The 24,592-nt window shown below is 41.2% G+C and overlaps 1 protein-coding gene across 1 annotated transcript; it reads right to left on the bottom strand.

The window, feature by feature from the left end:
* Positions 1-633: 633 nt before the first annotated feature.
* LOC110914101 lies at positions 634-1,344 on the bottom strand. The gene has a single exon (XM_022158922.1). The coding sequence runs from the start codon at positions 1,342-1,344 to the stop codon at positions 634-636; it is 711 nt and encodes a 236-aa protein (XP_022014614.1).
* Between the last annotated feature and the right edge of the window lie 23,248 nt (positions 1,345-24,592).

Raw genomic sequence — 24,592 nt, forward strand, 5'->3', positions numbered from 1 at the left:
TCTGTTATTATCTTTAAACGTGGTTGGAATGGTGATTTGCCCTATCGGACGGACCACCTCTCCCGAAAAACTTATAAGAGGGGTAGACACCTCGATCGATCTCTTTCTTGTTTGAGGGTTCAGCTGCTGCAGATACATTATCTCAAAGGCACTTCCTCCATCTACGTAAATACGTCGGACTAAATGTCCTGCGATTACTGCCGATATCGTGATTGGTCCGTCCCGAGCATCTTCGGGATTGATCGGAGGAAAGTATGTTGGTTGGTGCATCCAAGCTGCCATATGTTGGTTCGACCGCTTTACCCCTCTTGGTTCGGCAGACCGAATCATATTGATTCCGGCCTCGGTGTTTGGATCATCAGTCGCTGCTGCAGATTTCTTCCCATCCTTTACTTCTTTTACGAGATGGGAGAGTTTTCCGGATCGTACGGCCTTCTTGATCTCTTGTTTTAGCGCCCAACATTCGTTGGTCGTATGCCCTTTGTCTCGGTGATACTCACAATACTTCTTAGAATGCTTGTCCGAGGTAGGCCGCTGCTTTGATGGTGTAGGAAACCGGGTGGTTTCCGTACTAAGGATCTCGCTCGGCGATTTGGTTAGCTCGGAGAAGGTGTTGAAATGTACATTTCCGGTTCAAAAGCTACTTCGATCAGACTTTTGGTACGGCCCACGATTTCTACTCCAATTGCTACTTTTATCTTTTGGTGATGATGCGTTCCGTCTCCACGATGCGGTTCGGGCCTTAGCATTCTTTGTTGCTGTTTCGTTTGGTTGCCCGCATGCGCTTTTTCCTCGGACGAAGGCTCGGGCTCGTTCCATAAGTATCTCCATGGTTTTTGGAAGATCTTCGTGAAGCTTTTCTACGAGCTGATTGTTTCGGACTCCGTGACAAAATCCGGAAACACGGAGCTGATCAACTGCCCCACTTATCTGCATGCTCTCTCGATTGAAACGATAGATGAAATCCTCTACGGACTCTCCGTCGCGGCACTTTATGTGGTGAACTTCAGTGATGTCCTTCTTGCAGCGACGCTGCTGATAGAAATTTTGCAAAAACATACGCCGGAAGTCTTCAAAATGATCAATCGATCCTTCTGGTAAACTGTCAAACCACACCCTTGCTGACCCGGTGAGAGTCTGAGCAAACATGTGACACCATGCTGGCATGGGCCATTGTTCGACTTTAGCTGCTCCGGTGAAAGCAAACATGTGATCGTTCGGGTCAGACGTGCCATCATAAAATTTTAACGTTGGGGGCATCTTTAATTTTGCCGGGAGCGGCGCATTAACAATCCTTAGCATGAATTTTGACTGAGAAGTCATAGACGTAGGATGATACGGCATGATTAGCTCCTGATCCTAAGGGTTTAGACCCATAGATCCCTGACAAAACAGGTCATTGAGACCGTTATTTATCGAAGCACTCGTAAGTGAGGAAAATTGCAACACATGCTATGGGAGTGGAGATTATAGGACTATCGTAGATCCAGAGGTGAAAGCTCCGACGGAGACGGGATTAGCCCCTGGATAGACACTGCTGAACAAGTTCATTCGGAGACTCTGCAACATTTCTTCTCGCTGTTGCTGCTGCTGTAGTTGCCATAGTAAGTCGGCGTTCGGCAGAAGGAAAGCATTGTCGAAACTAGGCAACGACGTGGCGGCTGGAGCAGTAACAGATAACGTGGTGACAGAGCTCGCGACTGCAGAACTTGCGGGTAGAGGTACTGTTGTTGATCTTGCCATAACTGCAGAAGTGGCAACTGCTGTAGGAACAGTTGTTAGAGGTGCAACACTTCCTTCCCAGATGTCGCTATATGATACGCGCAAAATGCAACATATAAATTATATCAATTGTGGCATAAAACTAACCCCTTTTTAGTACTAATGTTGGAAAAAGTGTGCTTTTGTCTTCCTTTTGTATTTTCAGGATTAAATGAGCTCAAATTAACAAAAGAAGCAAAAAGACAGCAAAATCTAACATAAATACAAGAAAAGGGACAAAAGTGGATTGCCCGACCCCTCGACAGCATCCTCCCAAGCAAAACAAAGAAGACAGAAGACTAAACACGCCCTGTGCTCAGCGAGCACGGGGCCGTGCCCAAGAAGCAGCAGAAAAGACAAACTAATAGAAGCTTCTATTGCCCACCATGGGGCCGTGCCCAGCGGACACGGGGGCGTGGTCAGAGTACTGCAGGCACATTTATTGTAATTGTGAATTACAATTAATGAAGAGAGAGAGTGTTAGACGGACACGGGGCCGTGCCCAGCGGGCACAGGGCCGTTCCCAGGCTTCTGTTCAGCCTATAAATAGGAGTGCTTGGAGCCATTTCAACTCATCCCTTGGCACACCACCTCTCTCACACTTCACCCACCACCATCACAACACCATCATCCATTGTCCATCATAGAGTGTGTGAGTCGTCTCGGGATCCAAGATTGATCGTAAGAGTTCTTGACAATCAAAGGCCATGTTTGCCTAAGTCTCTTACATCACTTGGTGAAGACAAGTGTCTAGTGTAATACTTTTTATTTTTAATCTTTTGCACTTTTTGTTTGGTTTTCTATTAATGACTTTAATAACTAGTTTCTTATGTTGAAGGTGATTCTTCCTTATCGTTTGTCCGTGGTGTCTTGGTATTATTTTACTGTCTATATAAAATAAAAGATTTTCACCATTCATATCTCCACGGTCTATATGGAGGTATGTTGGCTACCTGGTCGGGGGTTAAGGGAACGGTTTGGTAAGAGTCTTGCCCTTGTTCAGCGTTTAGAGGTCCTGCAAGGGACCTGGGTCAAATTTAGTAGGATCTCCTTCAATACCCAAAGGTATTGGATGGCGGGGATCCAAACTCTTTGACCCCCTCATAAGTTAACTACTATTAATACTATAACCCGGCTACTTAGGACTGTATCCCTGCTGACTCAGACTACTTAGTCGAGGGTAACGTCACCTTCAAAAGAGGGGTCTACCATAATTTGCATTAATAACTTAATTAATTATCTTTCAATAATCCGACCCTTTAGGATTGTATCCTTGCTGACTCAAACTACTGGGTTGAGGGTAACGTCACCTTCAAAAGAGGGGCCTACTACAATAACTAAGATAATCTCTTAAACAAGTGCAAAAGTGCGAAAATAATCAAAGGTTACACTATACATGAGTCGGATCCAAGTGATTCATCTTGTCTATCTGTTTTATTTTTATTTTTATTTTTCAGCATTTAGTTAGTTTTATTTTATTAGTTTTAAAATCTTTTCTAACATTTTTATTTGATTAGACGTTGAGGATAAACCGGTACTAAAAGCTCTTGTGTCCTTGGACGACCTCGGTATCTTACCAACACTATATTATGCCCACGATGGGTGCACTTGCCCATATGTGTGTTTAGTGTTAGTAAATATCGTGTTTTATAAATTTAAAACTTGGCTAAAAAGTGTAAAAAGGGCTTAAAATATATACCTAAAACATATACACACTAGCATGCATCAAGTTTTTGGCGCCGTTGCCGGGGACACAAGGATTTTAAGAAAGCTTAAAATCGACGGCCTAATCAGTTTTTTCAAAACCTTTTTTAAACCGCGCGCACATTTTTCTGCATTTTAGTTTAATCTGCATTTACAGTAGCCTGAACACGGGGCCGTGTTCACTGAACACGGGGCCGTGCTGCATATTTTTAGTTAGATACCCAGATACATAGTCTGAACACGGGGCGGTGCTCACTAAACACTCCCCCGTGCTCAACGAGACCAGTAACTTTAATTAAAACGCCCAGATACAGACCCTGAACACGGGACCGTGTCCGCTGAACACGGGGCCGTGTCCGTTGAACACGGGGCCGTGTCCAGCCTCTGTTTCCGTCTTTATTTTCTGTTTTCTGGTCCCGAGACTCAGTTGTGGTCTGTTGAGTGATTCTTATGGATCAATACTCAGGAGGCTACAACTACACCTATGAGGAGGATGATTACATGAGAGAATATTGCACTAATTGTGGTAACCCGCACTCGGTACAATATTGTAACTTATTTCAACCGTCCACTTCATACAACTATTATGAGGAGCCTAGGTACGAGCCATCGACTTCATACACATCCTATGAAGACCAAAGGTATGAGCCTACTCCCTCATACTCATACTTTGATGAACCAAGGTATGAGCCTTCATACTCATACTTTGAGGAGTCAAGATATGAACCACCACCTTCATACACTTATTATGAGGAACCATGGCGTGAACAACCCACCTCATATGAGTACTATGAAGAACAAAATTTCGACCCTTAACCATCATATACTTACAATGAAGAACAATGGTATGAACCATCTACTTCATATGGGTACTATGAGGAACCAAGGATCGAACAACCGGATTCAAGCCTTGAGGATCCCGATCCCTACTCTATCACCGAAATAGCCGATAGGATAATAGAAAAACTTAAAACTATCGAACGTTGCATAAAAGAATCTCGCGCAAGGGAAGAGGAGTCCAGCGTAAGAGAAGAATTAAATAAAGAAACAATAGTTGAAGAGTTAAAAATGGAAGAACAAATAAGTGAAAAACCGAGTCATCAGTTAGACAACGAAAAAGGTGAGGCCGATAACGTTAAAATTCAAGAAGAGTCTAATTTTGAAGAAATTAATCTCTTGTCACCTTCTTTCGAAAATCATTGTTTAGTACCAACTCATGCTAAGTTTTTAAAAGAGTTAAACACTAACACTAAAATTGAAGAAATGGTAAGTGTTAAGTTAACTAATGATCAAACTTCGCTAATAAAAGAAGATCCTTTTGAAATTAACATTTCACCGGTTCCATGTTTTTTTCAAAATTCATTTATTAGTAATGTCACCATTGATAAAGATCTTTGTGTTAACATAATGCCTAATTACATTTTCGAAAAATTAAGTATTAGTGATTTTGCACCACTTCAAATACCCATTTTTCTATCTAATCGGAAAGTAATAAAATCAATTGGTGTAGTGGAGGATGTCTTGCTTCAAGCTTGTAGATATTAAAGGAATAAGTCCTTCCATGTGCACGCACAAAATTTTAATGAATGATGACTACAAAATGGTAATACAACCACAACGTAGAGTAAATCCCAATGTGCAAGAAGTGGTTGAAAATGAGGTCATCAAACTACTTGATGCCGGACTAATTTATCCTATCTCCGATAGTCCATGGGTAAGTCCCGTCCAAGTAGTCCCAAAGAAAGGAGGTATGATGGTAATAACTAATGAAAAGAATGAATTAATACCAACAAGAACCGTCACAGGATGGAGTGTTTGTATAGACTATAGACGATTAAATGAAGCAACAAGGAAAGACCACTTTCCTTTGCCCTTCATTGATCAAATGTTAGAACGACTATCCGGTCATAAATTTTACTGTTTCTTGGATGGTTTTTCAGGTTACTTTCAAATTCCAATAGCACCTGAAGACCAAGAAAAGACGACTTTCACATGCCCCTACGGAACTTTCGCTTATCGACGCATGCCATTTGGTCTATGTAATGCACCGGCAACATTCCAACGTTGCATGGTGGCCATTTTCCATGATATGATAGAAAAAACTATGGAAGTCTTCATGGACGACTTTTCTATCTTTGGAGATTCATATGACCAATGCCTCGATAACCTCGAACGAATGTTATCCCGATGTGAGGAAACTAACCTCGCCCTTAACTGGGAAAAATGCCATATCATGGTAACGGAGGGAATAGTACTCGGTCACAAAATCTCGAGCGAAGGAATTGAAGTTGATCGAGCAAAAGTAGACACTATTTCTCGATTACCTCCACCCTCCTCCGTTAGAGCAATCAGAAGTTTCCTAAGGCATGCCGGATTTTATAGAAGGTTTATCAAGGACTTTTCAAAAATTTAAAGACCTCTAACAAAATTACTTGAAAAAGATGCGCCTTTCATCTTTGACAAGGATTGCAATCAAGCATTTCTAACCCTCAAGGAAATGCTAGTCAATGCACCTATCATGATAGCGCCCGATTGGAAACTACCTTTCGAGATCATGTGTGATGCAAGTGACTTTGCTGTTGGAGCAATCTTGGGACAGAGAAAAGAAAAGCATTTCCACCCAATTTATTATGCTAGTAAAACACTTAATGATGCACAAGAGAATAACACAACTACTGAAAAAGAATTACTAGCCGTGGTATTTGCTTTTGATAAATTTCGTTCTTACCTTGTTCTTTCTAAAACTGTAGTCTATACAGATCATGCAGCTATCCGATACCTTTTCAAGAAACAAGACGCCAAACCGCGTTTGATCAGATGGATTCTACTCCTCCAAGAATTTGATATTGAAATCAAAGACAAAAGAGGAGCAGAAAACACTGCGGCAGATCATCTTTCACGCCTAGAAGACCCAGCTTTGGAAGCAACCAGGGACCAGCAAATCAATGAAAAATTTCCAACAGAATCCCTGGAAATGGTGGAAAGTAGACAAGAACCATGGTATGCCGACTACGCTAACTACTTAGCTAGCGGTATAGTCACCAAAGGATGGCCACATCACCAAAGAAAGAAGTTCTTTACCGATGTGAAGCATTACTTTTGGGAAGACCCCTATCTTTTCAAAATGTGTGCTGACCAACTCATCCGAAGGTGCGTACATGGCAGCGAAGCACGAAGAATTCTCTGCCATTGTCATGAAGGTCCATATGGGGGACATCATGGTGCCGCTAGTACCGCACGAAAGGTATTTGATTCAGGATTTTATTGGCCGACCATTTACAAGGATGTACAAAATCTTGTAAAGACATGTGATGCTTGCCAAAGATCAGGTAATATTTCTTCCAAAAACGAAATGCCTCAAAATGGCATTCTCGTTTGTAAAATTTTTGATGTGTGGGGACTCGATTTCATGGGACCCTTCCCACCGTCAAAAGGAAACAAATATATACTTGTGGCAGTTGATTACTTGTCTAAATGGGCCGAGGCCGAAGCACTTCCAACAAACGATGGAAGAGTAGTGGTAATTTTTCTGAAAAAATTATTCTCTCGTTTCGGAACACCCAAAGCATTAATAAGTGATAGAGGTACCCATTTTTGCAATCACCAACTCGAAAAAATCTTAACAAGATATGGGGTCTATCACCGGGTCTCAACAGCATATCACCCTCAAACAAACGGACAAGCTGAAGTGACTAACAGAGGTTTAAAGCGAATACTTGAAAAAACCGTAGGATTAAATAAAAAGGAATGGCCTGATAAACTAGATGATGCTTTATGGGCCTTTCGGACTGCTTATAAAACAACTATAGGCACAACCCCGTATAAGCTCGTCTATGGAAAAAGTTGTCATTTGCCAGTAGAAATATCTCACAAAACCTACTGGGCAATAAAAAGTGTAAACCTAGATTTAGAAATTGCAGGTAAAAATCGATTTTGTCAAATAAATGAATTAGACGAACTAAGGAATTATGCATACTCTAACTCGGAAATTTATAAGGAAAGAATGAAAAATTTACACGACAAATACATTAAGCCTAATGAATTTCGAGTAGGAGACCAAGTTCTATTGTTTAATTCACGACTTCGATTATTTCCGGGTAAACTAAAATCTAGGTGGTCAGGACCTTTTTCCATCACCCATATTTTTCCTCACGGTGCAGTAGAAATTAGATCTCGAAATGGAATTCCATTCAAAGTCAATGGCCAACGGCTAAAGCTCTATCGAGGATCCATTGAGGATGAGGAAGAAGAGATCTCGTTTCAAACGGTCGACGAATAAAAAAAGGCACCCACATCATACCTGATATGTTACGAACAAGTGAGTATACATCGAAACCGGTAAGTCTTCTAACCATGTTTTTGGAAAAACGGGCACTCACACGAGCACAAAAAAAAATTCCAAACTTCGCTCGACACGGGGCCGTGTCTGCGCAACTGTCGGGATAAAACCCTCTTTTCACAACAGTTACATCATTCCACACGCCCCGTTTCCCCGAAAAAGGCTCTGGTTCGAAGCGATTTTCTGCATATTTTCGACGTTACCTCTAGATCTAACAACATCAAGGTATGATACTATCATCATTAGTAGTTAGATTCGGTACTTGCATGTAGTTAAAACATCAAAAATTTGGGGAAAAATCTAGGGTTCTTGAAGTTCATCCGGATCGAACCTCAAATTTTTGAAATAATTTGTTAGCACTAGTTTAGATTAGTATGATGGGAAGTAAATACACTTGTATTGTTGATAGATTTGCCCACTTTCTCACAAGAACTTCAAACCCTTGTTTTTTAACCAAAAAAGATAAAATTGAAGGGGTAAACGGTTTGTTTTGAGAAAAACGGCACTTGGGGTTTCATTTTCGGGGGAAACCGCTCCTACTTGACCAAAAATTTTCAAATTTTCGGGACCGGGTCGAAAAATGAAGTTTTTGAGTAACAGACGCCTGGACACGGGGTCATGCCCGCTGAGCACGGGGCCGTGTCCAGCTCACTGTTTGCAGTTTCTTCCGAAAATCTCATTGTTTCGTGCTAACTTTTGGTGTATTCTTTCAGATGTCAAAGTTCACAAGATTCAACGCAAGTGAGCTCGATGCTAGGGCTAGATATGAGATACTTCAAACAAGACCCGAGGAATACCCAAGGCAAGCGTGCCCAGACCTATTAACCATGGTGAACCAGCTTGACCGGTTCAACAACCTTGTTACAGGACCACTAAAGGTTGCCTTGACCACTCGACTTCGATCGGTACATCAAGGCACTATGGAGTTTTACAGTACTTTCATATTCACTTCAAGGTGTGACCCGTTTGACAATGAGGGGGTGGCATTTCGATGTGGTGGGACGAGATACTCGATCTCTATGGCGCAATTCGGGGCAATAGTGGGACTGTATACGGAGGAAGATTCGGGAAATGAGGAAAACACCGGGGGATTGCAAGATCTGGATGAAAACGAACGCCAAGCCGCATGGGCCCAGATTGGTGAAGGATACTACAACTCAAGCAGCACAAAGAGTACTAAGCTGAGGGACCCGCTTTATCGCTATATTCATAGGCTCCTCACTTACTCTCTTAGTCAATGACATGACAGTGGCGGTGTTGTTGGGTTAAGAGATTTGGTAGTCCTTCACTGCATCCACAACCGAAGGCCCCTCGATGTTCCGTATCTCCTGCTTCGAAACATGCATCTGAACCGGCTTGCTCATGCACCAACCCCTATCTTCTATGGGGGATGGGTGTACCGCCTCTTCAAGCACTTCACGCGCATTCCTAGGTCCTTTGAAAGGAGCCCATGGTCGGGACAAGTCGATATACACATTTTCCGCGCCATGAACCTAATCTATGAGGCGGAAGACGGATCAGTGAGCTTTCAAAGGATGCAAGGCTATGCATGGAACCCACAGGAAGCCCTAGTCCTTCACGCTCCACCTCCCCACTACCAATATCAACCCCAGGGTGATCCGGGCCAATCCTCCTCCCAAGGAGGTGGTTTTCCTAACCTTCAAAGTTTACATGATCTTTTGCAGGAAAACCTCATGTGCACCAGGAACACATACAACCTTGCCAACAACACATACCACCGGGTCGGAGCTATTAAACGAAACATCACCGATATCCAAGACGACATCGGGAGCATCCGGGAATATATGGCGGGTCATGGGGAAGGAGGTGATGACAGTGATAAGGACATGGATTAGGAGGGTGAAGAAGGAGTAGGAACGGGTTGATGGTGAGCCCACAGGTTAAAGTCCCCTTTTATCTATCAAAACAATTGACGGCCTACGTGCCGAGTGTTAGACAATTTACTTTCCTTGACTTCTTTTTATTTTCTGCTTTATTTTTCTTTTTACTTTATGGTTTGGATGATTAACTTGATAATTTAGGATGTTCGGTATTGCTTGGTGTGGTATTTACTGATAAAACAGGTACAAATGAGGCTTATAGTGCTAAACATTAGCACTAATAAAGCCAGGACTGGAAAACCAGAGAAAGAAACCTGTTTTTCGGCCTTGCAGACAGTCCACACGGGGTCGTGTCCAGCCGACACGCCCCCGTGCCCACCTCCCAGACCTGCTGTTTGTTTATTTTTCTACAGATTTTTGCCAGACATGGGGTCGTGCCCAGCCAACACGCCCCCGTGTCCACCTTCTGTAAGTTTTTGTTACTGGCACCTGAACACGGGGCTGTGTTCGATCAACACGGGGCCGTGCCCAGACTGCCAGTAACATAAAAATTTTGCTTTTAACACCATTTTACACATTCAATCAACCTAAAAACTTATTTTTGGGACACATTGAGGACAGTGTGTAATTTAAGTGTGGGGGGGATGCTAAAACCTTGAATTTTGCAAGTCCTAATAACAAGCGTTACACAAAACTCTACTGGAACCGCTAATCACCCCAAAAATTTTTCAAAAATTTTCATTTTTTTTACTTGTCTAAGTTTAAGTTGGGAATTCTAATTCTAATAAGGTTATATTTTTACAAATTTACAACCGATAGCGTCGTGATAAAAAGAACCAACATAAGAAAATTATGAAACGGCATGACAAACTTAGTTAAAATTTGATTATATATACTTGATCACGTAAAAACCCATTCCCACAAAAGTGAGTTTTGAGCCTTTATAGAGCATACAAATATACATCTTTACACTAAATGCTCATTTTTCGTTTCTTGTGTGAATAGCCGCTTGGTTCTTACGACTCTAGAACTTGCCACGATAATTCATTCCCGGTCCTTACCAACTTAAACCCAAGTAAGTAAATGATGGAGGCATTAGGACTAACCCTTTTTCTTTCAACACCATTATTTTCATTTTTCTTTTCACCTACCCAAAAATTCTCCCTAGTTAACCCCTTTGAGCCTAAACCTTTTCATTTCTTAACCCAAAACCCTTTTACCCACCAAAACCCCCTTTTCATTTTTTTTAGTAACAAAGCTTGGTTTTCGTGTGACGTTTGAAAAAAAAATGAATGAATGATGATGAAGTTGGAAATAAACAAACAAAGCTCCTCAAACAAAAGCTTGTTTGAATAAATACTTTATTAAAAATAAAAAGTCACAAAAACAAAATGTTTTACGAAAACCAACGCTTTTTACGCCTTTCGCCCTTTTCAACTAACCACTAACCCAACCACCCACCTTTAGCCCAAGCCTAACCCTTCACCCAAAAAGTCCTCTTGATATTTACAAAGGTATAAAGTTAAAAAGGAGGAGGATTGATTGCTTGGAAAGCTTATGGTAGAAATAAGTTCCATGCCGCTCTCGAGTGATTCACTAAAAATACACCTTCGGCCGAGTGTGAGTGATTTCCCCCATGAGGTATGTGAACTTGTATATAAATGGAATTTTAAAAAAGGTATGTTATGCCTTAATAAATAATTTATCTTATGAAATGTTTTTAATAAATCATGACGAATAGGATTGTAAATAAATAAAAATAAAACCTAAACGATCTTGGAAAGTCCCGACACTCTATGACAAGCCCAAAAACCTTCTCTTCTACCCATTCCATTTGGGAGTGAATAAAGCCACATTATAAAGAGTTTTGCTTGAGGTGAAGCAAAGATTCAAGTGTGGGGGTATTTGATACGCGCAAAATGCAACATATAAATTATATCAATTGTGGCATAAAACTAACCCTTTTTTAGTACTAATGTTGGAAAAAGTGTGCTTTTATCTTCCTTTTGTATTTTCAGGATTAAATGAGCTCAAATTAACATAAGAAGCAAAAAGACAGCAAAATCTAACATAAATACAAGAAAAGGGACAAAAGTGGATTGCCCGACCCCTCGACAGCATCCTCCCAAGCAAAACAAAGAAAACAGAAGATTGAACACGCCCCGTGCTCAGCGAGCACGAGGCCGTGCCCAAGAAGCAGCAGAAAAGACAAACTAATAGAAGCTTCTATTGCCCACCATGGGGCCATGCCCAGCAGACACGGGGGCGTGGTCAGAGTATTGCAGGCGCATTTATTGTAATTGCGAATTCCAATTAATGAAGAGAGAGAGAGAGTGTGTCAGACGGACATGGGACCGTGCCCAGGCTTCTGTTCAGCCTATAAATAGGAGTGCTTGGAGCCATTTCAACTCATCCCTTGGCACACCACCTCTCTCACACTTCACCCACCACCATCACAACACCATCATCCACCACCATCATCCATTGTCCATCATAGAGTGTGCGAGTCGTCTCGGGATCCAAGATTGATCGTAAGAGTTCTTAACAATCAAAGGCCATGTTTGCCTAAGTCTCTTACATCACTTGGTGAAGACAAGTGTCTAGTGTAATACTTTTTATTTTTAATCTTTTGCACTTTTTATTTGGTTTTGTATTAATGACTTTAATAACTAGTTTCTTATGTTGAAGGTGATTCTTCCTTATCGTTTGTCCGTGGTGTCTTGGCATTATCTTACTGTCTATATAAAATAAAAGATTTTCACCATTCATATCTCCACGGTCTATATGGAGGTATGTTGGCTACCTGGTCGGGGGTTAAGGGAACGGTTTGGTAAGAGTCTTGCCCTTGTTCAGCGTTTAGAGGTCCTGCAAGGGACCTGGGTCAAATTTAGTAGGATCTCCTTCAATACCCAAAGGTATTGGATGGCGGGGATCCAAACTCTTTGACCCCCTCATAAGTTAACTACTATTAATACTATAACCCGGCTACTTAGGACTGTATCCCTGCTGACTCAGACTACTTAGTCGAGGGTAACGTCACCTTCAAAAGAGGGGCCTACCATAATTTGCATTAATAACTTAATTAATTATCTTTCAATAATCCGACCCTTTAGGATTGTATCCTTGCTGACTCAAACCACTGGGTTGAGGGTAACGTCACCTTCAAAAGAGGGGCCTACTACAATAACTAAGATAATCTCTTAAACAAGTGCAAAAGTGCGAAAATAATCAAAGGTTACACTATACACGAGTCGGATCCAAGTGATTCATCTTGTCTATCTGTTTTATTTTTATTTTTATTTTTCAGCATGTAGTTAGTTTTATTTTCTTAGTTTTAAAATCTTTTCTAACATTTTGATTTGATTAGACGTTAAGGATAAACCGGTACTAAAAGCTCCTGTGTCTTTGGACGACCTCGGTATCTTACCAACACTATACTACGCCCACGATGGGTGCACTTGCCCATATGTGTGTTTAGTGTTAGCAAATATCGTGTTTTATAAATTTAAAACTTGGCTAAAAAGTGTAAAAAGGGCTTAAAATATATACCTAAAACATATACACACTAGCATGCATCACTATAGGACGGGAAAGTGCTTGTGGAGGCTGCTGTTGTTGATTCTATAATTTCGAATGAACATAATTAACAAAGCGAATTATGTGAATTCGAGGGGATGGCGCCACTGAAGACTCAAAACCAGTTGGTACGACCTGGTATGAGCAGAGCTTCAGGTGACCAAGCAAGAACCTGCAAGATCACAAGGAAGAAAACATACCGTTAGCCTCGTCACAGGAGGGGGGCCTCACTGTGACCAAGCTCGGGCGTGAGAATAAGTATTTGATAGGAGAGAATAAGTCAGGGAGAGAGAGAGAGTTTAGAGAGAGAAAGTAGCGATTACCCCTTGTTGGAAGCTTTGGTGGGGTATTTATAGTTTTTGGGTATGCTGACGTGGCGAGTTAGTTAGGGTCGGACCAGTCACTGGCATGGTAGTTAAAGCTGTGGGTCCCAGTTAGTTATGGTGTATCAATGTGTTTAGTTGTTCTGTTTACAGCATTAGATGCGATCCGACCCTTTAAGTAATGAGGTTTGGTCCTATGTTTGTTGGTCATTCGGTCCGACCAAGGACGTATCCTCATCACATTACAAATTCATTGGAATTAAATTTAAAGTAAATTGATTTGACGAATATTTTTTCAAAAACATTCTCTGAATCAAACCCCATTAAGACAATTTGTAAAGTAATGCCTAGATTTATCATTAGGTGATGTTATATTTACATTTACAATTGACAAGAAGCGGTCAATCGCTTTACAGGCGAAACTCCCTCTCTCCTCCCCTCTCACATTTTTCTTCGTCTCATGAACATGGAGACGATGATTTTCATCGTCTCTCCTCGTCACATCATGATGTCGATGTTGGATATCCTTTGTTTTCTAATTACAAACGAATTGGACAGTCCATGGAAATTTAATATTTTATTGATTATGATTTTCAGTTATTCATGTGTATAGGGACATGAAGCGATACATGTCAGACACGTCAGCAGAGAGAGATTTTTCCTTCAAGCTCTAAAAAGCACGAGGTGGGAGAAAAGTGGAGCGACATGTGACAATCATTTATTTATTTAATTTATGTAAAAAATAAAACAAATCAATATAATTTTAAAAAAACATTAATATTACATACAGAAATAACATTAATAAAAATACAAATATCATCTTCGTCATCGTCGTTGTTTCGCGGAAAATCCCAAATGTGTTCAACCAAATCCGCTCGAAGGTTGTGATGTATCTGATTGTCATAAATTTCCTGTTCGTTTGATTCCCTCGCTTCATCGCTGATGTCTTCAATATTTGGTTGCGTTTGCTCCCCATAGTACTCGCAAATTGCGCATCCTTCATTCTCCAAAATCATGTTATGTAAGATAATGTACGCGTACATCACATTTCTAACTCGAAATTTTTCCACAATCCTACACGACATGCTCAAAACGCCCAATCTTTTCTGAAAAACACCAAAAGCTCGTTCGATATCTTTTCGTGCCACCATTTGAACACCATTAAACTTCGTTCTCTTTTCATCTAACATTGTACCCCGTGTAAATGATTTTACAAACACAACATATTCAGGGTAAATCCCATCTGTTAGATAATAACCGTATTTGGGTTCAGGGTATTAAAGCCACATATTTACTTAATGTTTTGCCTAGTGCGTATGTGCATTATTTTGCCTAATGAAATATTAGACGTAGCACTAGGGAGTTTATTGGTCACCGGCCATCTTGTTGGTTTGATGGATCTAATCGGATTACCGGATTCACAAAGTTTAATTTATATTTAATAAAGTTATCTCCTTTTCAAACAGGTATGTGACATTGAACTCATGAACCATGTGCTTGAAATTTGATTAAATTTCACAATGAGATCAACCATTAAAAATATATCAAAATAAAAGGATTAAATATCGAAGTTAATAAAAAAAGATGATAATAAATTATCTATTCTATACTATATAATAAAAGAAACCATTTTGATGACACTTGTCATCATATTAGGCAATGTTTTACGAATAATTATTATTTTAGTTTATTATTTTTTAATTAATTATAGATAATCCTCCTACTAAATATTATTTAGTATAATTATTACTTTTATATTTATCTATTTACTTCAAATTCAAACTTAGTTATCTAATTTGATATTAGAGTAAATTACGATTTTTGCCCTTGTGGTTATATCACTTTTACCCTTTTAGCCCAAAAAGAAATTTTTTAACATCTGAGCCCTCAACGTATTTTTTTTCTAACCCTTTTGGACCCCAACGTCTTTTTTCTAACCATTTTGACCCCTAAAAGTAAATGAATTTGAACGTTTTGTTTAGTTTGGTATCAAATAGATTTCACGAAACTTAAAATAAAATTAATTAATATTGTACGAATTGAATAAATCTAATTTTGTATATCAGATAATAAAAAGTCATATCTTAAAAAACCTCATGTATTACACGGGTCGAATAAATGTAATTTTGTATAGTAAATAATAAAAAAAGGTATATCTTTAAAAAACCACATGTATTACACGGGTTTAATAAATCTTATTTTATATACCAGTAATAAAAAAAGTCATATATTTCAATATACTAATGGATAATACTCGATACGCGATGGATATGGTGATTATGAAAATGGTTCTTGAAAAGAAGATATGTTATTCAAGAAGATATGTTATCATTTCAACATTTACAAGTTTTAAATAAATGGTTAAATTTATTGAGACTTCGTTAACTTTTTATTTTTTAATATATAAAATTATATTTATTCAACCCGTGCAATAAAGAAGGTTTTTAAATTGTTTCATTATTTAGTATATAAAATTTAGGCAAATTGGAAATAAATAATCCCAACTCACTGTTATTGGCCAATAATAATCTCAACTTATGTAATCACCAATAATAATCCGAACTATTCACTTTTGTTTGTAAAATACTCCCATGTTAAAAAAACACTAACTAGGTTAAAATATTGTTGATGTGGCTTAACATGTGTGGACTGACGTGGCTGGTTAACATCTTACCTGTGTATAAAATGATTATCAGCCTCATTTGCACACACAATCGCACTCTCCTTCAAAACCAGAATTCTACAAATTGGGCAAATTCAGTCGATTGTGTGTGCAAATGAGGCTGATAATCATTTTATACACAGGTAAGATGTTAACCAGCCACGTCAGTCCACACATGTTAAGCCACATCAGCAATATTTTAACCTAGTTAGTGTTTTTTTAACGTGGGAGTATTTTACAAACAAAAGTGAATAGTTCGGATTATTATTGGTGATTAAATGAGTTGGGATTATTATTGGCCAACAAAAGTGAGTTGGGATTATTTATTTCCAATTTGCCTAAAATTTATTTATCCGACCCGTGTAATATACGGGGTTATAACCTACTATATCTATAAATAAATGTAGTCGCATGGTAATGTGTAAATAGCAGGGCCCAAAGTTGTATGCATAAAACCCAAACTGTTTCCAGTGGACATGTAGATCATGTCACACGCCTCTCAACTTGGGCTGCTTCACCCATAGAAATTATCTCCTACACAATAACTATGGGCGGGCCTACATGTATCATATTTATATATTTATTTAAAAACCTTATTTGGTTATTATTATTACTCTTTTTTATATACTTTTGGAATTCGATTATATGTTGTGAATAATTATCAAACCTACCAATCTCATCAGATAATTAAAATAAATATTACACTAAAGTTCAAGTATAACATTAGTTAAATATCACAGTAAAAGTTATCTAAGGGGTTGTTTGTTTACCTCTTAATGAGGCTCTTAATGGTTCAGATCTCTTACCGGTTCAACACTTAACAGTTCAGACTGTTTGTTTCACGAGCAGATGTCTGAATGGTTCTGGCATTTTCCTCTGAATGGTTAAGCATTATATAGAGTCTGAATGATTAAGATCTCTAATCTGATTTGGTCAGACATTTACCTCTGAACGGTTAAGCATTATACAGACTCTTAATGGTTCAAACCTCTTACTGGTTCAGCACTTAATGGTTCAGACCTCTTATTAGTTCAGCACTTAACTATTCAGATGTTACCAAACAGCCCCTAAAAAGAATTATAAAATACTTAAAAGAAACACAACACTTAAAATTTCAAGTCCAGACCATGTAAAAAGGGCTTTCTTATATTTATTATAAGAAGTGTAGAAAGCAATTATGTAACACATATATATTACGTGAGGGGCATAAATATTCATATATAATCGTGTTACGTAATCACATACTGGGTTATATAATCACGTACGATATATTTTATAATTACGTATCACATGTCACACTATATAATAAAATTATATAACCACGTACCCCCATATTCATTGTTTAAAATCACGTACTAGGTTAGATAACTACGTACTATCTTAAATATTAAAAAAAAAACTATAGCATGACTAACCTCAAATTAAAGATAGTAAAATTCTCAATTTTATGGTATATTAAAAATAAGTAACAAAGCAAATTAAAGTTATTTTATTTAAAAAAAAATAGTGGAACTAGATTTAACAAAAGAAAAGATCAACAATGTTATGACTATTTCTTTTTTGTCCTTTCACCCTTATTTTACGTAAGACTTAATTTATATTTATTAATCACTCAACCTTAATCACTGAATTAAGATCAATCAAATAATCCAAAATTATTCCTACAGTTCTTTTTAAAAAAGAAAAAAAAACTTTTTATGATCCTTCCTAAAATTCCAATAATAAAAGTTTTGATATTATTTTGTAAACTCTAATAATAAATATATTTACAAAACAAATATCAACATTATCTGGATGGGTCCCACCTAGTCACCTACCATGCTTTCCACAATTCCACCTGATGAACACCCCCCTGTTATCTCTCCGCCTCTAAAAAATCAAGGGGTTTGTTAATCTCCTTGCTCCCTTGGGTGGGAAGAAATTTCAATTATTCACCTTCAAACAATTAAAAAAACAAACAGAAAAAAAGATATTAAACTCATTTTCTCTTTATTTTCAAACGATTATAACTTTTTTGTATGTTAATGTTTTTTTTTTTAAATTGCACCATATTAAGGTTTTCCTTGATTTTCAAACGACTATAACTTTTTATACGTTAATATTTTTTTAAATTGCACCGTATTAAGGAGCATTTTATTTTCTTTAATTCGAGCAGATTATTTGCTATATAGAACCCCACTTGGTGATTACGTCATTAAGAAAACTATAGCAATAGTCTGCTTGAATTAAAGAGAATGAAATACTTGTAAATACAACGTAATTTTTTTTAAATATTAACGTATGAAAAGATTATAGGCGTTTGAAAATCAATGGGAGAAAATTTCAAGTGAGAAAAAGACAATATAACCCTTCCTTAGAACTGACACTTGTCACTCACTCTTTCTCGCATAGACTTCGCACGAAAAGTTGTTTTTGTACATGATCACTACACTATTTTTATATATATTAATAATAATATTAATTTACCACGATGAATATAGTAAATTAAAGTTTTGAAGTATTGTTTGTGTTTTTTTTAATATTTGGGTTTTTAATAAATTATATATATAATTTGTGAAAATAGAAAAATAATATTGCCTTATATATTATTAGTTAAATCGTCTCCTTTCCTCACCGACATATACGGAAAACATTTGGCCATGTGCTCTGTGCCTTGGTGTTGTTTTGTCACCGCCATCCTCGACCCCATCTTCCATTCATTTGTAATCGGCGAGCACAATTGTCCCAATTCACTTGCAAGTAACCCAAGGTACGTAATTTTTTTTAAAACTTTTATTAGGCCGGAGGGTGTGAGGGCGTCACTCCCGCCAGTTCAGACGCTATAGCGCCCCGGGGCGCTATCCCACCACACCCTCAATGTTAACTTGGGGCGCCATAGAGGGCTCGCCAAGATGGTAACGAGCAACCAAGTGCGTGGACCGAGGGACATTTATTTAAAAAAAGTTAATTTCTTTTTTTATAAATTAACATTATAAATACCCCACATTCCTTTCATTTTTTATCTCATTCCTCTCATTTTCTCATTACTTTTTATACCATTCTCTACATTTTTTTAAAACATTCTCAACAATGTTTCCCAACAATCCAAACCCATGGGACCCGAACCATCCGTTTTGGCAAACTATGCAAAACAACGAGCAAGAGAACCACTATCGCCGAGACCCGCGTACGGGTGAGCTTGGATATTATCCAATGCCACCAACCACCCCAACTTCTCCTCATCCCACCACTCAACCGATGCCCCCATTTTTCGGGTATTATTCTCAACCCCCATTTTTTCCCTCAAACATACCCTAAAACATACCCGAAACCCAAAACACAACCGAAACCGAATCCGTTCCCGAAACCCAACTCGAATCCTCTTCTAGAAAAAAAAAAGAAGTCATAAAAAGAAGGATGATGAAGGGGTATGGTCCTAGATCTCGCGTCAGTATCGACCGCGAGTGACCATTACCCTTATCAAATCCCCCACTAGCTAACAACCTACCTGTGTCCGTGCGGGAACGCACCGACACAGTGGTTAAATCCAATCTACCCAATGATGGAGGAGGACTCGCCTGGAATATGAGAACGGTATAGTGATGCGGCATGGCACCGCATCTGGTGTATGAAAACGGAAGCGTTCACAGCGATGCGGCCTAGCACCGCATCCAGTGAACACTTCTATCAATACACGGGAGCTGGATAACAGCAACAGTCACCACGGACGACGATGCGGCTTGGCACCGCATCTCGCGTATTTCTTGATCAAAGAGTGAGAAGCCGGAACGTCTACAGTTACCGCAAACAGCGATGCGGCCCGCACAGCATCCTGTACACTCAGCAAGTGGGACTGACACCACAGAGCAAGTAGCACCAATGGCAGCAGCCTGTCAGGTCTACGTAAGCGACAGACTGACGTGGCGTCACCTCCACAGCCGACATGCCTGACACACCTGCAAAGGGGCAGCATGCCGTCAGTCTATCCATCCACCTCCTCCTTCACTCCTCGGCTATAAATACCAACCCCAAACCAGGTTTGAGGTATCTCTTTACAACTCTCTCACTACTACTACTATCATACTTTGCTCCCAAGCAGACTACTGATTCTCACGCCGGAGAGTGGTAACAAGGAGCATCCCCACCCCATCCTCCTTGTTACGAGTCACGGTTTGTTTCCTTGTGCAGGAGATCAACCGGCAGGCGATCCAGCCAGCGATCCTCGAGAGGAAGAGATTAACCCTTCTTGACGAGACCAGTGTGTTAACCCTGCCCGGTTAACCATTGTTTCATCATTGGCGCCCACCGCTACTCTTAAGCACTTTTTTTGTACCATCCCTCTCCCCCTCAAAAGATCATGTCATATCGCATACATAACACTACCGGGGATAACCTAAACCCCACCAACCCAGGGAATGCGGGGACCGCTCCCCCAGACCTAAATCCTGGCCACATTGGCACATCAACGCAAAGGGGTCCATCCCTAACGTTCGGACACGACCTATCACAGTACGCATCTTTGATCCCTCCAGACATGGACCCTCACACCTGGTATGACTAGGGCTGTAAACGAGCCGAGTCGAGCCGAGCTAGACCCAGCTCGAGCTCGGCTCGAACTCGATTCGAGCTGGCTCGGCTCGAGCTCGAATTTCAAATCGAGCTGAGATTTGAGGCTCGAGCTCGACTCGATTAGAGTTCGAGCTAGCTCGGCTCGGCTCGATCTAGCTCGAACTAACAAAAAACACAAAATTTACTACTTAAAAATGAATTTCTTCATATACTAAGGGCCATAATTGCCATTTAATTGAACCATATGGCTAAATATGCAAGTATAAATAGTTAATTCACTTTGTGCATTGTCTTTACCTTCTTTTATAGGGAAAATACTCCCTTAGTTTTTGTTGTCTAAGCGATGTGGGACAAAAAAAATGAAGGATCTAAACCTTATCGAGCCAGCTCACGAGCTCACGAGCCGAGCCAGACCAAGCTCGAGCTCGGCTCGTTTACAATACGAGCCGAGCCGAGCTGGCTCGTTAACAACCGAGCCAATTTCGAGCCGAGCTTTCTTCGAGCTTTTTTCGAGCGAGTTTCGAGCGAGCTGCGAGCCACGAGTTTTTTGAACACCCCTAGGTATGACCAGCAGGCAGCCCTGCTGGCCGCAACATACAACCGAGCTTGCGCTGAAGCGCAAATACAAGCCGAGCCTACCCCGGCACCACATACACCTGCGGTTCGTATTTTACAATATGACGGCAGGGCACCCTCACGTCCAGCCTCCAGAAGCAGGCGTGAAGACCGCAGATCCTCTTACTGTGAGGTCCACACAATAAATGAGGACGATTCCTCATACGGGTCTCGCACCAGAGGCCCAATACAAAGCCGCCTGGGCCCCCAAGGCGATAACAGGCAGCAATCCACAGTCCACCGCGGTTCTGGCATTCAAAGCCGGCTAGGACCGCTGCCCCAACACGAAGGGTATGGCCGCACCGACCCGGACGACCATACGTATTGTGGGGATTCTCATGACACTTGCAGCAGACCGGGAGGACGCAACTATTCTCCTCCCACTCACCCCCGCAACACATACCTCCGCGCTGCAAAGCGCCCCGAGAACCAACCCTACAGGCCAAGGGCCGCGGCCGAAAACTCCAAATTCGCCCGAAGAATCGCACACGCCCATGTCACCACCACAAAATTCCCATTCAACATTGGGAAATACAACGGTTCGTCCGACCCGGACGATCACATGAACATTTTTATGGGCGCAGGGTGAAACGGCAGGTGAGACGAGCCCACCTGGTGTCATTTTTTCCCCCAGACCCTGACGGGTCTGGCCAGGGCTTGTTTCGATTCTTTTCCAGTAGAATCACTGGCCTCCTTTGAGGAACTACATGCAAAGTTCCTCGCACATTTCAGCCAGCAGCGACGTCACGTACGTGATACGATGGACGTCATGAATATCTGGCGAAGGGACGACGAATCTCTCGAAGCATTCGTCGTCCGATACAATAAAAATGCCTGGAGATAGGCGACGTGGTCGACCAAATGGCACGTAACCACTTCATCAAAGCCGTCAGAGATGAACAGATGGTTATGACCATCTCCGGTAAAGACGGCTTGCCAAAGAAATGGGAGGATGTCATGACTGCGGTCAAGACATACGCCCAGACTCATCGGTCCCTTAAACTACACCTCACAAAGGCATTGCCCCAAGCGGAAGGTCAAACCTCCCGCTACGAGCCCAAGCGCAACAATAAGCGCAACCGGGATGCAGGGAATCGCGGCAGCGATTCCAAACCATACTTCCCGCGTACCAACAAGTTTGACGCAAGGGCAACAATTAACGCCCAACAGGATAACCGGGCGTCAAAGAAAGAATCTCGAGACCGCAACTGGACCGAGATCACCAAGTCGCCGAGCGAAGTCCTCCTTACGGACGCGCAGACCCTGCGACCGGCCCAACCAATGAAGTCCAAGAAAAATCAAGATCTCACTCTCTATTGTGAGTACCACAAGAACTCGGGCCACACAACAAATAACTGCATCAGTCTCCGGCTGGAGATTGAGCGAGCCCTAAAGGAGGGGAAGCTGCAACACTTGTTGTCCGGTGAGCACAAAGCCACCAAACGCATCACCCCCATGGCGAGAGCACCTCCTCAGGGAAGAGGACCATGTATGTGGCCTCAACCCATATGATCAACGGAGGCAAAGGAAGGCCGCGCAAGGCGGCGAGAAGACCGGACAATGACTGGAAAAACGAGCAAGTCGTCTTCCCAAAAGTCCGAGGTGGTCCGCGCGACAGGCGCGCTGTCGTTATCACCGGCCAACTAGCTCATTACTGCACTGAGCGATTATTCATCGACCCGGGCAGTACTTCTGATATCATATACGAGCAGTGCTTCAACCAGTTCGATCAGGAAGACAAAGATCAGTTGCAAGCAGTGGATTACCCGTTGGCCGGATTCGCAGGGGAAACTGTTTTTCCCCTTGGCCAAATTACGTTTCCTGTGCGCCTCACCAGCGGAAGGCACACACGAACAGAAGAGGTAAACTTCATGGTTTTACCTCATACTTCCAAATATGACGTGCTCATTGGGAGAGAATCCCAAGGTGATTTCAACATGATTACGTCCGTACCCCACTCTGCAATCGGTTTCCAAACTGAAACAGGGGTCGCGATAATCTATGCACGCAGGGAAGTTATGACGTCGGACGAACTACGTCCGACCAAGATAGCAAGGCCAACCCCCAACAACCAACCAGAAAAATGGGTCCTCAACGCAAAATACCTAGAACAAAAGGTCACGTTGGGCCACGCCTTGTCCCCCAACACCAGAGCGCACCTGAAGCAGCTGCTCTTCAGGAACCAAGATATTTTTGCATGGGCACCCGCAGACATGACTGGGGTCCCACGCGACATTGCGTAACATTTCTTGAATACCTTACCAGGTATCAAGCCGGTAATCCAAGGCCAACGCCACCTTAGATCTGCAAAAAACCAGGCGATGCGTGAGCAGGTCGAAGAACTGCTCTCCGCAGGCATCCTGCGGGAAGTCAAGTACCAGACTTGGTTGTCCAACCCGGTCATGGTAGAAACACCATCCGGGGGCTGGCGCATGTGTGTCGATTACAAAGACCTCAACAAAGCCTGTCCTAAGGATTGTTACGCACTTCCGGAAATCGACGAAAAGGTCGATAACCTCGCACCATTTCGATGGAAGTGCTTCCTCGATTGTTACAAAGGCTACCACCAGGTACAGATGGCAATCGAGGACGAAGACAAAACGACATTCCGCACCCCTACCGGAAAATACTGCTATACAAAAATGCCGTTTGGGTTGCGCAACGCGGGCGCAACCTATCAAAAACTGATGAACGACACTTTCCGCGGGCAAATCAGCAAAAGTGTCGAAATCTACATGGATGACCTGGTCGTCATGAGCATGGAAGAAGATACCATGCTCACTGATATCGAAAGAACATTCCAAACTCTGCGAAGCGTCAATATGAAGCTCAATCCAGGGAAATGCTCGTTTGGAATGGAAGAAGGCAAATTCCTTAGATTCATCGTAACCAAAGATGGATTCAAGGTAAACCCGGAAAAAGTTCAGGCGATCGACCGCATGCCATCGCCTTCAACGATGAAAAAGATGCAACGACTAGCCGGCAGGCTAGCCGCACTAAATAGATTCTTAGCCAACCATGCAGCTAAATCTTATCCTTTCATCAAGACCCTGCGGAACTGTCTTAAGAAAGAACAATTCCAATGAACCGTAGAGGCTGAAGATGCCTTCCGGGAAATGAAGGAGTGTTTGATACAACTCCCAACCCTAACCGCACCACGCAAAGACGAACCACTTATATTATACCTATCCGCCGCAGACAATGCGGTGGGTGCGGTACTAAT

The sequence above is a fragment of the Helianthus annuus genome, chromosome 15 (genome assembly GCF_002127325.2).
Source record: "Helianthus annuus cultivar XRQ/B chromosome 15, HanXRQr2.0-SUNRISE, whole genome shotgun sequence".
Taxonomy (NCBI): domain Eukaryota; kingdom Viridiplantae; phylum Streptophyta; class Magnoliopsida; order Asterales; family Asteraceae; genus Helianthus; species Helianthus annuus.